General features: G+C 43.5%; 2 protein-coding genes across 3 annotated transcripts; one reads left to right on the top strand and one right to left on the bottom strand.

Moving 5' to 3' along the window:
* Positions 1-4,585: 4,585 nt before the first annotated feature.
* nubpl (nucleotide binding protein-like) lies at positions 4,586-11,133 on the bottom strand. 2 transcript variants are annotated; one of them, XM_040137953.1, is made up of 11 exons: positions 11,089-11,133; positions 8,532-8,676; positions 8,192-8,226; positions 7,543-7,633; positions 7,301-7,340; positions 7,097-7,187; positions 6,869-6,962; positions 5,851-5,936; positions 5,532-5,652; positions 5,216-5,298; positions 4,586-5,012 (listed from the first exon to the last, which is right to left on the bottom strand). In XM_040137953.1, exons 2-11 carry the CDS (start codon positions 8,629-8,631, stop codon positions 4,950-4,952), a joined length of 804 nt encoding a protein of 267 aa, XP_039993887.1. In that variant the 5' UTR covers positions 8,632-8,676; positions 11,089-11,133; the 3' UTR covers positions 4,586-4,949. The 2 variants fall into 2 exon arrangements, with proteins under 2 accessions (XP_039993887.1, XP_039993886.1); XM_040137952.1 differs by lacking the exon at positions 11,089-11,133 and adding an exon at positions 10,279-10,490 and having other exon boundaries at positions 4,588-5,012.
* Positions 11,134-11,248: 115 nt separating this feature from the next.
* dtd2 (D-aminoacyl-tRNA deacylase 2) lies at positions 11,249-13,431 on the top strand. Its single transcript, XM_040137954.1, has 3 exons — positions 11,249-11,550; positions 12,772-12,841; positions 12,937-13,431. The coding sequence occupies exons 1-3, from the start codon at positions 11,440-11,442 to the stop codon at positions 13,257-13,259; spliced, it is 504 nt and encodes a 167-aa protein (XP_039993888.1). The 5' UTR covers positions 11,249-11,439; the 3' UTR covers positions 13,260-13,431.
* Positions 13,432-14,256: the final 825 nt, after the last annotated feature.

Below are 14,256 nucleotides of genomic sequence, written 5' to 3'. Positions count from 1 at the left end.
GTGGATTTCGAGGTCTGCTTTGGATCATGGTCCCGTTGTGGAAAGCGGCCTCTTTTACTTTCACTTTTTTGCCTGACCGCAGTACATCTGCCTCCAGAATCTGCTGATATTTAGTGGGATCCATCCTTCCCTCTACGCCGTGTTTCATGCGCCACTGGCTGCCTCACAACCCAGAGGCAGCACCCCCCCCCCCCCCCCCCCCGCTAATGCAGCAGTTGGCAAAGTGTTGTTTTCATCAAATTTTTTCTCCTAACACACCCTCGGCGACTGCGACCAGAGAGCTCAGTTTGAACTTCATCTGTCCGCGGCACCCGTTTCCCGAGCGACTCTGGCCGATCCAGATGTTGCTTTGCAGACCTCAGACGCTGACTTTTGCGATGACGTCGCAGGCGAGGTTTCCTTCCGCCGACCCTGTTCGTTTGTCTGCACGGTGGCTCGGCGGACCACCACCTCCCTGCGGTTCCTCTGCAGTCCCGTTGGGGCTCGGCTTTGCCTCTCTGCGCAGCAGATTGATCTGAACGTTTCCTTGGCCTTCCACATCTTCTCGTGACTTCCACAGTTCCCCTTTGTGTAAAATTGGTGTAAAATAAACGGCGATTGTGCAACTTCATGGCCTATTTCTAATCTCCAAACTGTCGAGTAAGGGATTTTGGTGGAATGTTTACCAGAAATTTGGTGTGTGTTTTGCACAACCAAAATTCCAAGAGCAAGTGGACTTTGAGTCAGCTGGGGGAACATTCTCTTATCTGTGTGTGTGTGTGTGTGTGTGTGTGTGTGTGTGTGTGTGTGTGTGTGTGTTTGAAGTAAAGAATTATTGATGCATGTTTTACATTTGTAATCATAGCATTTTAGCCCTATTTCACTTGTATTTGACTTTGTATGTACAGTGTGTGTGTTTAGGCATCCTTGTGCAAGTGTTTGTTACATTGTGCATGTGTATGTTTGTGTGTGTGTGTGTGTGTGTGTGTGTGTGTGTGTGTGTGTGTGTGTGTGTGTGTGTGTGTGTGTGTGTGTGTGTGTCTTTGGCTATGCCTCCCCCGGGAAAACTGCCAGTCCATCCACCAGCCAGGAATTAGAGTGTGGGCTGATTCACACACAGACACAGACACAGACACACACACACAGACACACAGACACACACACTTAAAGATATACAAAAGAATGAAAGAGAGATTTTCCCAGATGAGGCAAGTTATTGTCCGCTCATTCCTGTCACCTTTCCAGACAAACACTCCCTCCTCTGTGTGTGTGTGTGTGTGTGTGTGTGTGTGTGTGTGTGTGTGTGTGTGTGTGTGTGTGTGTGTGTGTGTGTGTGTGTGTGTGTGTGTGTGTGTGTGTGTGTGTGTGTGTGTGTGCGTGCGCGCGCTCCAAGGATGCGGGGTGGTGTTCTGCGCCTACACAGTCAGACATTTCACAGCTGTGGTCAACAGTTTCTGGCGAGGAGTGTGTGAAGTAAACGTCCACTGCGAACCAAAGTCTCTGTCTGGTAACATCACTGACTCCCTCTCCTCTTGGAAACAGTCACGTGACTGCGTCCACATCAAAACAAATAGATTCTTAACTTCTATTATTTAAAGACCGAGATACTCTGACTATCACCGATGTCCAGCTGCCGGTCTTTATTTTAAACGTTTCCGTGACACTTTATTATACAGAGTAATTTCATTGTATAAATCAGGTACCAATAAAATACTTACTGGTTCCAACTGGTACTAAACTGTAGGTACAGCAGAAGAAAACAAGACAATGGTGAAGAAGTGAGTAAGAGCTGGGTATTTTAGAGGCGAGGAGAAATAAGTTAAACCGTACTCAAAGTGTTTTTGTAAATACCGGGCACCTACAGGGAAGTGGGAAAGAAAACGGAGGTTTTTACACCCCAGCAAGAGATTGTTAGTACTGACGCAACAATGCACCTGCGCCTGCGGTGGAGGGGGAGCTACCTGTGACTACCCCATATACAGTCGCAGTGGTCTAGTCCACTGGTTTCCCAACCTAGGGGGTGGGGCCCTTCCAAAAGAGTCACGTGATAAATCTGAGGGGTCGTGATGTGGTACAAAACAAGAAAGAACTACCGAGTTCTCCCAAACTCATTTCCAGTCTTTCCTTTTGGGTGAGACATTGGGGACTTCTACCTTTTCGGGCCTCAAACGGTTATTTAACCTGTTACCAGACCACCTCCTCCCAATTTTTGTGCACAAGCCTGACAATAATTTACCTAAAATAAAAAGGCTTCTGTTCTTCAACCCTTTTTGGTTACAGTCTAAACCCTGGTCTCCTTTGAAGGGAAACTCTGTAGATTTTATACTCAAAGAGTCCTAATGAGTAGAAGAGACACTGAACCAGAGTTACAGAGGCACAAACATGGTAGAAATGTAAGTTTTTCTGACTCGCCTATTATTTTTTGGCATAAGAAGGGAAATACAAGGTCTGCAGTAAAACCTTTTGGAGCAGCATGTCTGAACCAGTTTCTGTGTCAGCAGCTGCCGCATTGACGTGAGGATCCTAAAATGCTTTGCACGGACAGAATCGGGAGACTTTGAGCTTTTCAAACAATGTAGAATTTGTCCAGGTTGCGTGAAGACTCGAGTCTGGTGCAGACCAATACCCACCTGAAGTGGGGCCACCAGGGCCAAAGCGTCCCACGGGTTAAATGAAACCATGTGAGTAGTTTAGAAGGGAAACGTCTTTCGTGGAACCGCCAACAACCCACAGACACCGGAAACAAGATTATTGGCCCAAACATTGCTTCCATTGTGACAGGCCACAGACATGATGGGAGCCACTGATTTAATCTTTTCAAAAGGCATTTTTTAAATTAGTTTATTATATTTTTTAGTGGACAACGTTTATGTGAAAAGTAACTCCGGCTGTCAAAGCAATTGTACTTTGGTAAAAAGTACAATATTTCCATCTGAAATGTAGCGAAGCAGAAGTAGAAAGTAGCATAAAAAGGAAATACTCAAGGTCATGAAGTACCTGTAAACTGTACTTCTGTCAAGTTCTTGGGTAAATGTACTTTCAGCCACTGCCCAAAAGCACGTGAGCAGTGAAGAGGTATCACCGGAGTGTTTCAGGTGTGACGCCAAACATTTAGAAAGACAGAAGGTGGGGCATTTACCTGTACACGCCGTGGCCCTTATGTCCTCATCATTGGGTTACCCGGTGTGCAACCGGCACCCTCTGCTGTCCAGCCACGAAACCGCACGGCGCCGGGAATCCTCCAGAGCCAAAGGACCAACCGGATGTTTTATTGTGTTGTAAAATCTCCATCTCCGTGTGGTCACTGATTATTTGTTACCAACCTGTTGATAATATTAAGCAGATTCACAAAATGAATTCTGCCAAGAAAAAAATCCATTTTTATATCTATATTTTTTTTTTTGTCAAACATCTAAAAAAATCTATCTAGAAAAAAAAAACCTTGTTCAAATCCAAACTGTCAAATTCTATGAATGTTCTATCATTTATCATTTATTTACCTGCCAAAATGGCCATGGTCAATACTTTCGCATGTATGAACGAGTCATTTAAAAAATAAAGTTAATATGTATATACACATACATATGTTGTGGAAACCAGCCTCTAGAATGACACGGTCTATGTACATGAAACAGTACGTGTACTATTAAATACAACAAGGAAGACAAACACAGACTAGCTCAGAAAAATGTCAAACTCTAATGTTCAATACTGCCCCTGGATAAGGAGCTTTACTTCACCTGGAAAACTCTTCGGATACTTTTCAAATAATCACGGAAAACCAGGCAGACTATTGTCTGGCGTGATCTGTGGAGGAAGTGAGGACCATTCATACATTTCTTGATATATGACACATTGGGGGAACGTTGGATTGAACTTGTTCCAGCTCGGGCCCATATAAAGTGCTTCCCTGCCGCAGAACAGTACCAGAATTTTGCTGACTTTATATTTTTCTTCTGTTATTTTTGGAGTAGGAAAGTAACTTTGAGGCTTCTCTGAATGGTAAGAGAAACAAATAAATATCCACAACCAATTATAATTCATAGCTCTGTTTTTGGTGCCTACCAGCTCCTGAGGGAAACATCTGGCTCTTCAGCTGCTGAACGCTCCACCGTGTCCACCAGCTGCTCTCTGACTGTGTCTCTCTGATGTTTGCTGCTGAGCGGGTAGCGGACGGTGGCTTTTCACAGCTGCTTGTCGTGAAAACATCTGCCCGCTGCGGCCGAAGGCGACGCCATGAGAGCGCTGTGAGTGAAGCGGAGCAGTAAAGTTCTGGTTCGGACAGATAAACAACGAGCTGAAACTCGCTCTAAAGCTCCGGAAAGCCGAGGGGAGCTGCAGGTTCAGATGGTAGTTCTCTGCAAACTGTGTCCATCAGTTCAACTTGCCACTGGGGGACTCCAGTCTAGTTCTGGACACATCTCAAGACATGATTTGAAATGCGCCACAGACGATTTTTAATGACATTTGCAAAAAGATTCTAAAAACAAGTTTTCATTTTGTCACTCTGGGTTATTGAGTGTTGATTGATGGCAAAAAATGGCAGTTTTATCCATTTAAAATTAAAGCCTCAACACAATAAAGTTTGCAAAAAGCTTCCCCCTGTCATTTCTCTTTATTTTACTGTCATTTATTTTGCTTCCCTCGTTTTAATCAGAAAAATCATAAACAGGCAGAATTAGTTGACTTTAGTTTTATTAAATATCATCACATAACTAAATGAATCCTGTCTATTCAGTGATACTACGATAAACAGCATAAACTGTGGACTGTTGCTTGCAGTCTTGTAGATTTAACCTATTGTGCGCTATGACAGCAGAGACGTTTGTGAGTTTCTTTCTGTGCACTGTATACGTGTGTGTGTTACGTGTGTGTATGTCTGTTTTCGTATGTGCCTGAGTGCACGTGTCATGAAGCCTCTTCGTTGTGTGTTTCCAGTCGGCCAGGTGACGCCGCGTTGGGCCTGTCAATTAAGCGTTGACCTCCTCGAGTCTCTGGACCACTGCAGACGCCACCTTCCTGTACGCCTCCGCCTGGAGAGCGGACACACACACACACACACACACACACACACACACACACACACACACACACACACACACACACACACAGGAAATAAAGCATACATGTGGATGAATGGTTTTGCATAGAAACAAAAAAAAAAAAACTTGATAAATAAAGTTTATAATTATTTTTATACTATCAGGGATCGAATAGAATAGAAGAGAATAGAGACCTCGGGGCTGTCCGGAGAGGAGACGACCACTGGCCGTCCTCGGTCTGACATCTCTCTGATGTTCAGGTGAAGAGGAACATCACCTGGAGGGAGACGGCGATAAAATCTGACGTTAAAGAACAAAACCCATCAAAAACGTCCGTGGCAATGTGACTTGAAATATTTTGTACTTGAATCGGTTCAGTAAAATTCTTGAAATTTCAGCACAAGCTAGAGAATCAGCTACAGAGAATGGCAAGAAATGAGTGCCGGCGATGTGACAGCAAAGAGCTCCGTCTTGAATAGGAGTCCAAGCTGGCCCCGGTGATCCTGCTACCTAATAACTTGACCCCCAGAGTGTCAGCGAGCTGCCGGGCCCCGTCCGAACCGAAGATGTGAGTCTGGTGGTTACATTTTGGACACTGGAAGACGCTCATGTTCTGCACCAGACCGAGAACCTGCAGGGACAAAACCCAAACACCAAACACAACATTTTCACCTCCCTGTAACTTCATCCCATCAGTCCGTTGATACGGTAAATACATTCGAACTGACTGCCTCTTCATTATTCTGACTTTTTTACTGTGGTTTGCTGACTGAATTCTGTACCATGGGAACACAACTGTTTATATTAAACACACACAGACACTGCTTACCGGCACATTAACTTTCTTGAACATCTCGGCTCCTCTGCGAGCGTCCAGTAGCGCGATGTCCTGCGGCGTGGACACGATTACAGCACCTGCGCAACAAAACAAACAAAAGACTCTACTCTACACTGAGCGACTTCTGCACAGCAGTACAGTTCCATGCAACGGCCCCTGCAACGAAGGCTGGACTCTTTTCAGAGGCTTCCGGAAAGTTAAGCTCACTAACTTGTAACCGGACTCTGCGTGAGGGGTGTAGGTCTGGTCAAAGTCCTTATAGCCTAGCCTCACCATTCGGCAGCCATCTTGGCAACACCCGCCGGCAGTTATTTCGGGCTAACTAGACCCGTCTCTAAATGAAGCGGGGCAGAGCCATGACTTCACTTTCAATGGTCAGCGGGACATAAAAAAACTGGATGTATAGAATCAACAGCCAAACCTGATTTAAAAAAAAAAAAAAAAGCGTAAAAAATTACAGTGACTTTGCCCCAAACTGAGGTTTGAAATGGTTTCTTCTCCACAGGTTTTACTTCTACTACCCATGCACAAGGTTTCGCTTGCGTCAGTGCAACAACACGATCTGGCTTGATACCCTTCCTGTCCGGCTGTTGTAGAGCAGCCGATTGGCTTATTGGGGGGAAGGGGACGGGATACGTGTCATGCAACCGCCATCCTTACGGACTATTCAGGATTCTTTAAGCAGTTTGTCTCGCTCTTACAATGTCTCTGGTTTGGTTTCAGAAGTCGGGTTGGGCAGGAAATGCAGAACATTATTTCCTATTTCCTGCATTTTCATATATATATATAAATAAATGTTTGTAAGGATCAATCTGACTTCTAGAGTGAGGACATTTTGAGAAAGTGAGGGAAAGTGGGACAAAGTAGGGACATCAGGACTCAAGGGCTGTTTGAGGGTTTAGTATTAGTATTAGGTTAAAATTAAAACACGTTGCACATGTGGGAGTGAACGTAGTGTTCTACCTAAATGAGTGCACTCGCAAGTATAATGTGTGTTGTTGTGACTGACCTGCTATCGGGATGTTCTGGGTGATCGACAGCTGCACGTCTCCTGTACCAGGAGGCATGTCGACTACCAGATAGTCCAGCGACCCCCAGTCCACCTACAAATATGAACAAAAATGAACACACACACACACACACCTGGTCTCTACTTAAAATCAGAGAACTGAATAAAATTCTGTTCAACTTCAGTGAACCAGACTTTACAGACTAAGATTTTGAGAAACGCTCTTACCTGTCGGAGCAGTTTCTCTATCGCCGACATCACCATCAGCCCCCTCCACACGATGGGAGCCACATCCTCCACCAGGAAGCCCATCGACATGCTGAGAGAGAAGTCAAAGAGAGGGGGTCAGAGGTCACAGCAAAGGAAGGATCGGTCTGAACAAGGACGGGAAGAGTTACGAGATAATCAGCTGTTGTGGGTGGAAGGACTCACCAAGGAACCCCATAGTTGGTGAGTGGGATCATCAGATTGTCTGGAAGGAAGATAAAACGGTTCAGGTCGGCTGCACTAACCTTTATAAACCTTTATCAAAGAGGTGTCTAACTGCAGAATCTTAACAGCCTCTCTGGGATTATCAATACATTAACCACCGACGATCAGGTGACGTGCGTGCGGCAAAAGACGAACGCACGAAGCTGGAAATTTGAGAGAGGAGGATAAACCGCGTGTCGTACTGTCAGTGAGCTCCGGGTTTCCCCTCAGGTTCATCAGTTTGGGAATCGACGGACCGTAGACGTCAGCGTCCAACAGGCCCACTGATTTGGACTGAGGGAGAGAGGAAGAGAAGGTTCTCACTGGGAGCAATCCTTACAGGCGATAACAGACAAGAGGTGACCTGACCAATCTGACAGTTTAAGAAGCGGAAATGGGTGAAATAACAGATATGGATAGTACAGTCACAGAAACGTCCTCTAATCCCTTCTATATCCCGCTTCCTTACAGTGTAAATGCTTTGCTGTTTGCTCTCCACTTTGCTTAAGTCCCTCTGGTGAGATCTTTCTGTATCTCCTGGATACTTATGAATCCTTTGATTTCTTTTTTGGCCTGTTAGGAAAACAAGCCTCTTAGTGTGTCACTACGTCTGAATGACGGTGATTGGAACCTGGAATTTTTCATCTTCATGTGTCTTTTTATTTGATTTCACCTTATTTATCACACTTAATTTTGTCTCGATGACTGATATTCCTTTTTATTGTGTTTTTTAATGTCAATCGAATGCCTTTGAGGGTTATGTAGTTGTGAGTTGCCATTGCTGCCTATAATACAGAAATAAAACAAATTACTAAAGAAAAGAAATGTAAGATTAGAGAGAAGAGTCCTTACAGGATTGTTGGCCATTAATCCCAGAGCCAAATTCACTGCAGAGACAGAAAAACAGACATTAACCACCACTGAGTGGAAAACTGAAGACACCGGGCTGGTTAAAGCGTAGCCCAATAATAGTGTTCCAGTTCAAATTATCCAGTTTGTTATGACAGTTCTTCAAACACGTGCCGTTTACCAGAGGACATCCATTAAAAAAAGACGTAAACAAAATGTACTAAAGAGGAAAACTTGAGAGGGATTCAGTCCAAAATATCCATTAGAGGGTCTTAAAGCTTCGGACGTATTTGCTCTAGAAGAATTAAGATATTGGAAGAGTTCTCCATATTTCACGCTGTACCTGCAGTGGTGGACTTTCCCACGCCGCCTTTCCCCGACGCCACGACGATGACCTGTTTGACCCCTGTGATGGGCTTCTGTTTGGGAAGACCTCTGGCCATCTGCTGCTTCTGCCTCTCCTGTAACGCCTTACTGTCCACTGACCTCTGCAACACAACGACGACCATTAAATACACAAACCTGGAGGTTAGGAAAACTGAGACTGCAAGGGCGCCCGTTTCCGTTCCAGGACTGGATGGTAAACCTGGATACTTTTAAATACCAAAATTAGTCTAAGAAAGTTTTAAGAAAGACAAATTTATGACTGAGAGACGATGAAAAATACGCTGAAAAATACAACGGGGTTTGGCAGCGATAAGTGCTCATCAACTTTAAAAATGTTCCCATAAAGGATTGACAGATGGCACTGTGAAATAAACAGAAAAGGCTTTGCTTTATTCACCCTATGATATATAAACAAAACGAAAACCTCAGAGTGTTGCTAGTTAATTTGATCGAAAACAGAAGCTGCTCGACGGATCGCGTTCACGCTGAACGTACGAGTCGTCCCAGTCGTTTCAGGAAACATCCATCCGTAGCACATCCGTATGTTTTGCTGGTGAGAAAGGCAATGTTAAATTGGCAAAATTTAAAATGGAGTTTGGTTAAAAATAAATAAATAAATATGATGATCTGGCTCTTGAGCAGCCAATCAAAAAAACATCCAAAACGGTGAGATTAACACACACAGATGGGTGGAGACTAATAAAAACACAGACACTGTGTAAATTTATACTAGATGTTAAATGATCTGGCACCACGTTCCAGTGAGGAGCTCTTTATTAAAAAAAAAGGGTTTATAAGTTGCTGATGGCTTTATTAATATTTTTAAAATCATTAATCATCAATCATTAATGCTTTACAGATCAGTTAGAGACCATCGCTGAGAACAACTTGCGATAAACCTCTCTGGCCAGTACTTCTCCTCCCCCAGCAGCAGAGTATCTGGACCAAAATCCATTTACCATTTAATTAACACTTTCAACTACAGACTTGATGGACCACTGTCCTCATAACTACAGACTCCACGGCTCGTTGGAAAATGAGAAAGCCTTTTATGTATTGATGGTTTACCAACATGTCTCAAACCTGATCTATAAGTCATTACTAGATGAGTTATGAACCATTAATGAAGGCGAAGGCGTTAGAAAGTGGTATTGATTATTTTCTGTGGAGTCTTCTATTCACAGAGAGAGACTAGCAGTACTACTGTTGCTGCCGTTACATCATTTTCCCATTTTAAAAAAATGACTAAAACTAACAATAACAGCTCATTTAAACCCTATTAGACCAATTTACATAACGAGTTATTGACTGGTAACAGTCTTTGTGCCGCAGTGAATATAAACATGACATTTTTAAAACCAGTCAGGTCCGGACGAGTACAACAAACTTCCGGTTGCATGGTTCAAAATAATGTTCTTGGCAACAAGTGAATTTACCTAAAAGCAAAAACACAAACATATTATCTACATTAAACTTTTAAATAGAAATAAAATGTAATAAGTTGACATTCAATTATCTTTTGGATATGAATTTTTTCTTTAGTTTTAAAAATATAATTTTGTTTTACAGTAATCGCTTTTATTTTGAATACAACATAATACTTCCGGTCTGGTTCTTGTTTTCCGTGGTCCAACTTGACGCGAACGCGAAGCTCCTAGCTAGCTTAGCTGTGCTGTGCTGCGAGAAACGGGCGTTAATCGTACCTGGCAGCGAATGAGCTGCAAGCAACAGGCAGGCCCGTGTTTCGTTTCTGTCCCCGTCCGTAGAACTGAAGGTTTATTCACGGATATTCTCAGTAAATGGGACAGTCTGCTGTAAGTGAACTGGGCCATGTTTGGCTGATCGGATGCGCCTCAGCTCGACAGATTGCCGCGCATCAAGTTTGCGCCCATTACGCATGAGTGTGGCGGGCGGGAACAATCAACAACTCCTATAAATAAAATAAGTAAGTAAATAAATAAATAACATATAATAATATGGCCCAGTGCAGCCTTCAGCCGTTTTCTCTCATTCAAAATAATAAACACATAAACAGTGTCAAAATTCTTACTTTGAAAGTCAAAATGATCAAGATCCAAATTATTACTTTAAGTGAAAGCTATAAAAAGTCGTTTTTTAAAATTTTATTTATTTCTATGCAGAATTATAAGACACAGAGTCAAAATTCTTACTCTCGAAGTGAAAACAATTAGATGCAAATGTTTATTTCTATGTGGAATTATACGATACAGTGTCAAAATTTATACTTTTTAGGTGAAAACTATAAGATACAAAACATTTTTTTAAAATCTTTTGTGCAAAATTTTAACAAACTCAAAATGTTTACTTGTTAAACAAAATTATAAGACAGTTTACAATCTTGAGTTGTGGACTGACAAAACAAGACAATTTGAAAACTTCACTGAGGATTGTTTTTTCTGACATTTTGTCTTAAGACATCTATTATTTGAGAAAGTAATTGTAAGATGAATACATAATGAAAACAATTGTAAGTTGCAGCCCTAGTTTCTTACCTTTATTGTTGTTGTCTTTTTCTGTAAATTATTTTTGTGGTTTGTTTTGTGTCGCTCGATTAAAGCTGAAAAGGCAGAAAGAAAAGAAGATAAAGAGGGGGAAAAAAAACCACTTTATGCGAAAACAACGCGCAGCCTTGAGCACTTTTAAGTCATCTCGGTTGACATGATCACGGAAGTGTGTCGCATGAGATGTCTTACGGTTTCCCTTTCACTCAGCGAGCCGGTCCTCTGGGTTTGCGCTAAGCTGCTTGGATCGCGTCCGTGGCACCGGTCCCGCCGTTTATGAAGTGGCCGCGGTGCAAACCCTGAGGACAAGCGAGGGGGACACGCGTTAAGGCCCCGGTAGCGATGACAGAGAAAGGCGGCGTCCCGGTAGCTCGGGCGGTGCTGCAGCAGTGTCTGCGGGCCAGGCTGCAGGTGAAACCCGCTGAGGGACAGTCGGAGGCTGAGTTCGTCCAGGTGAGAAAAGGGGCATAAAAGTGTCGTCGGGTTACTCAGAGTCACCTTGAGACGATGGTGTCATAAGGATGATGAGGATAATGTGGCTTCAGGTTATGTCACCGCCGAGCGCTATGTAAAGAAAAACTATGCCTTGATATCTAACCACGGGAGCTGGGTTTGAAATAATTTTTAATATAATATATAATGATTTAAATTTGATTTTGATGCCCAGTTTGAAGCACTTTCCTATGAAAAGTGACAGATAAAGTATTATTATGAAAATGATCCTAATATCAATTTCTGAGGTTTAAAAACCGTTTGATCATATATTGATCATATATTGGTCATATATTGGTCGTATATTGATCTCTTGTTAAGCGCAAATACACAACATCTTTTTTTTTTCTTTTTTTTTCCCAAAGAACTTTAACAAAGATATGTAGTAAGTCTGACATTTTACAGCTTCAGATGAAGTCAGTGCACTCTATCGGACAAACTGTGTAAAAGAGACACACAAATGAAACCAAACAAAAATCAAGGAAGTAAATCCATAGAGTTGAAACCCTCAACAGAAAAACTATCAGCCAACTCATGCACCTTCGAACAAATTCGGCATCTCTTCCACATCTGGATAAATCTACTACTCCTCACAACCGAAAGTGTTCCGAAAAAACCCGAATCTTCAGAAACACAGCTACGGGTTGAAACTCTGGTTAGATGTCACCGGTTGACATCATCATTCAGGGAAAAGTAGTGAACATGTGAAGTAGAAATGAAACAGAACATCCGCTTGAAAATCAACCCTGGACAGATGATTATCGTCAGTATGGATTAAGATGATGGTATTTTTAATCTTCTCATTATTATCTGTAAACTGATTACAGTTTCCCTGAGCCCAAGGTGACGTCTCCAGATGTCTCGTTCTGTCCGACCAAGTGTCCAAAACGTTCCACTGATGTAAAACAGAGAAATGCACCAAATCCTGGCATTAGGAAAGCTGGCTGCTTGGCCGGGTTTTTTTTTTTTTCCCCCCTCGCTGAATCACTTCAAACGACTAATCGATTATCAAAGTTGTTGTTGCTAAATCTCCGTGGATCGGGTAGCTGTCTCGGCACTAATTTAAAACGTAGCAATAGGTACAGACTTGGACAAGGAGACACACTGACTGCTGATTGGTCCACACCATTAATGACACTTGACGTTGTTGCCTCTACTGAACGGATGCTTTCCCGCTCTCAGATCGACAGAGGAATGGTGATCTACATCTGTTTCTTCAAAGGAGCCACAGACGACATCCTGCCCAAGATGGGTCAGTGGCCTTTATAACCTCCGTCCTGTCCTGCGCTCGCTGTGAGTCACTCGAGACGAAATGTAAATACTGTGTCCTCCCCTTCTTCCGTCCAGTGTCCACTCTGTTGAACGTGCGGCTGTGTGAGTCCGACTCGGGGAAGCTGGTGTCGGTGCTGGAGCTTCCCGGGAGCCTGCTGATCGTCCCTCAGGCCACGCTGGGCGGGAAGGCCAAAGGCAGGGCCATGCAGTACCACAACAACATCGGCAAGGAGGACGGGCTGCGGCTGTACGGCACCTTTGTGTCTCTGTGTGAGAGGGAACTCGCCGCCGCCGCCGGGAGCGGGGCTGAAGTGACGGTGAAACACGGGACGTATGGAAACAGACAAGTGCTGAAACTCGACACCAATGGGCCATACACACATCTGATGGAGTTCTGAACTGGTGGGAAAGTAGAGATAAAACTTTGAGTTTAGCTCACACATCTATTTCCACTGTTGAGGTTGAAAGTTGCCTGTTAATTAATGTCTAAATATCTACCAACAAGGCTAGAGACAGTCTCTGGTGTTTTCTAAGACTAATGCATTGATATTTTTGATTAAAAACAAATGACACAGACTTGGAATATGTCACTGTTTTTGAACCCCCCCCCCCCCCCAAGACGTGAGTAAGCAGACAAAACTGCATTCTCAAATGTGCACGGCAACATAAAACCCTAGAATCCCGAGGATCTGAAGTCTTAAAAATGCGGTCGCAAGGCCTCAAAGCGTTTGTGAACTCTGCAGTAGGAGAACAGCTGCTAGAAAAATGCAGAATGTAGGAGAAGACTACCAGGTTCAAGTTTGCAGTCATGATCACGTGCATTAGCAGCAGTGGATTCCAGTGCAATAATAAAAAAAAAACCTCCACTTACCTTAAGCCTAGGTTATTATTTTCTTCTGCGCAACGCAGGGAGGTATCCAGGGCACAGACAACACAACAAGAGTAGATACACATGGATACATGTGAACACTCCGTCTCGACCGGTATTTATTTATCGTCTTTTACCAATATGTGACCGTTGCCGTAACACACACACACACACACACACACACACACACACACACACACACACCCCTCCATGAGTCATACATGCACATAGACACAAACTCACCCGTGTACATACTTTTAGGTAGAGGGCAACAAATGAAATATCATAAAACCGAGAACCTGCTTAGTGCATTAATGTGCCAATTCTAGGTTTAACAGAGGAGGACGAATAGTGGTCCGGGCCTGTTGTCGCTGGTTCCGCTGCAGGGAGATCCAAATCCAATCCCTAATACCCCGGAGGCCGTCGAGACCGCAAGCGTGTGTGGAGGTTTAGCAGAGCTCACTGGGACGCGCTCGCCACACAGCCAGGTCCGGCATCTGGTGGAAAGACCGAAACCAGAAGAACAG

The sequence above is a fragment of the Xiphias gladius genome, chromosome 10 (assembly GCF_016859285.1).
Source record: "Xiphias gladius isolate SHS-SW01 ecotype Sanya breed wild chromosome 10, ASM1685928v1, whole genome shotgun sequence".
Lineage (NCBI taxonomy): Eukaryota > Metazoa > Chordata > Actinopteri > Istiophoriformes > Xiphiidae > Xiphias > Xiphias gladius.
This window is presented reverse-complemented; position numbering and strand designations above follow the sequence as displayed.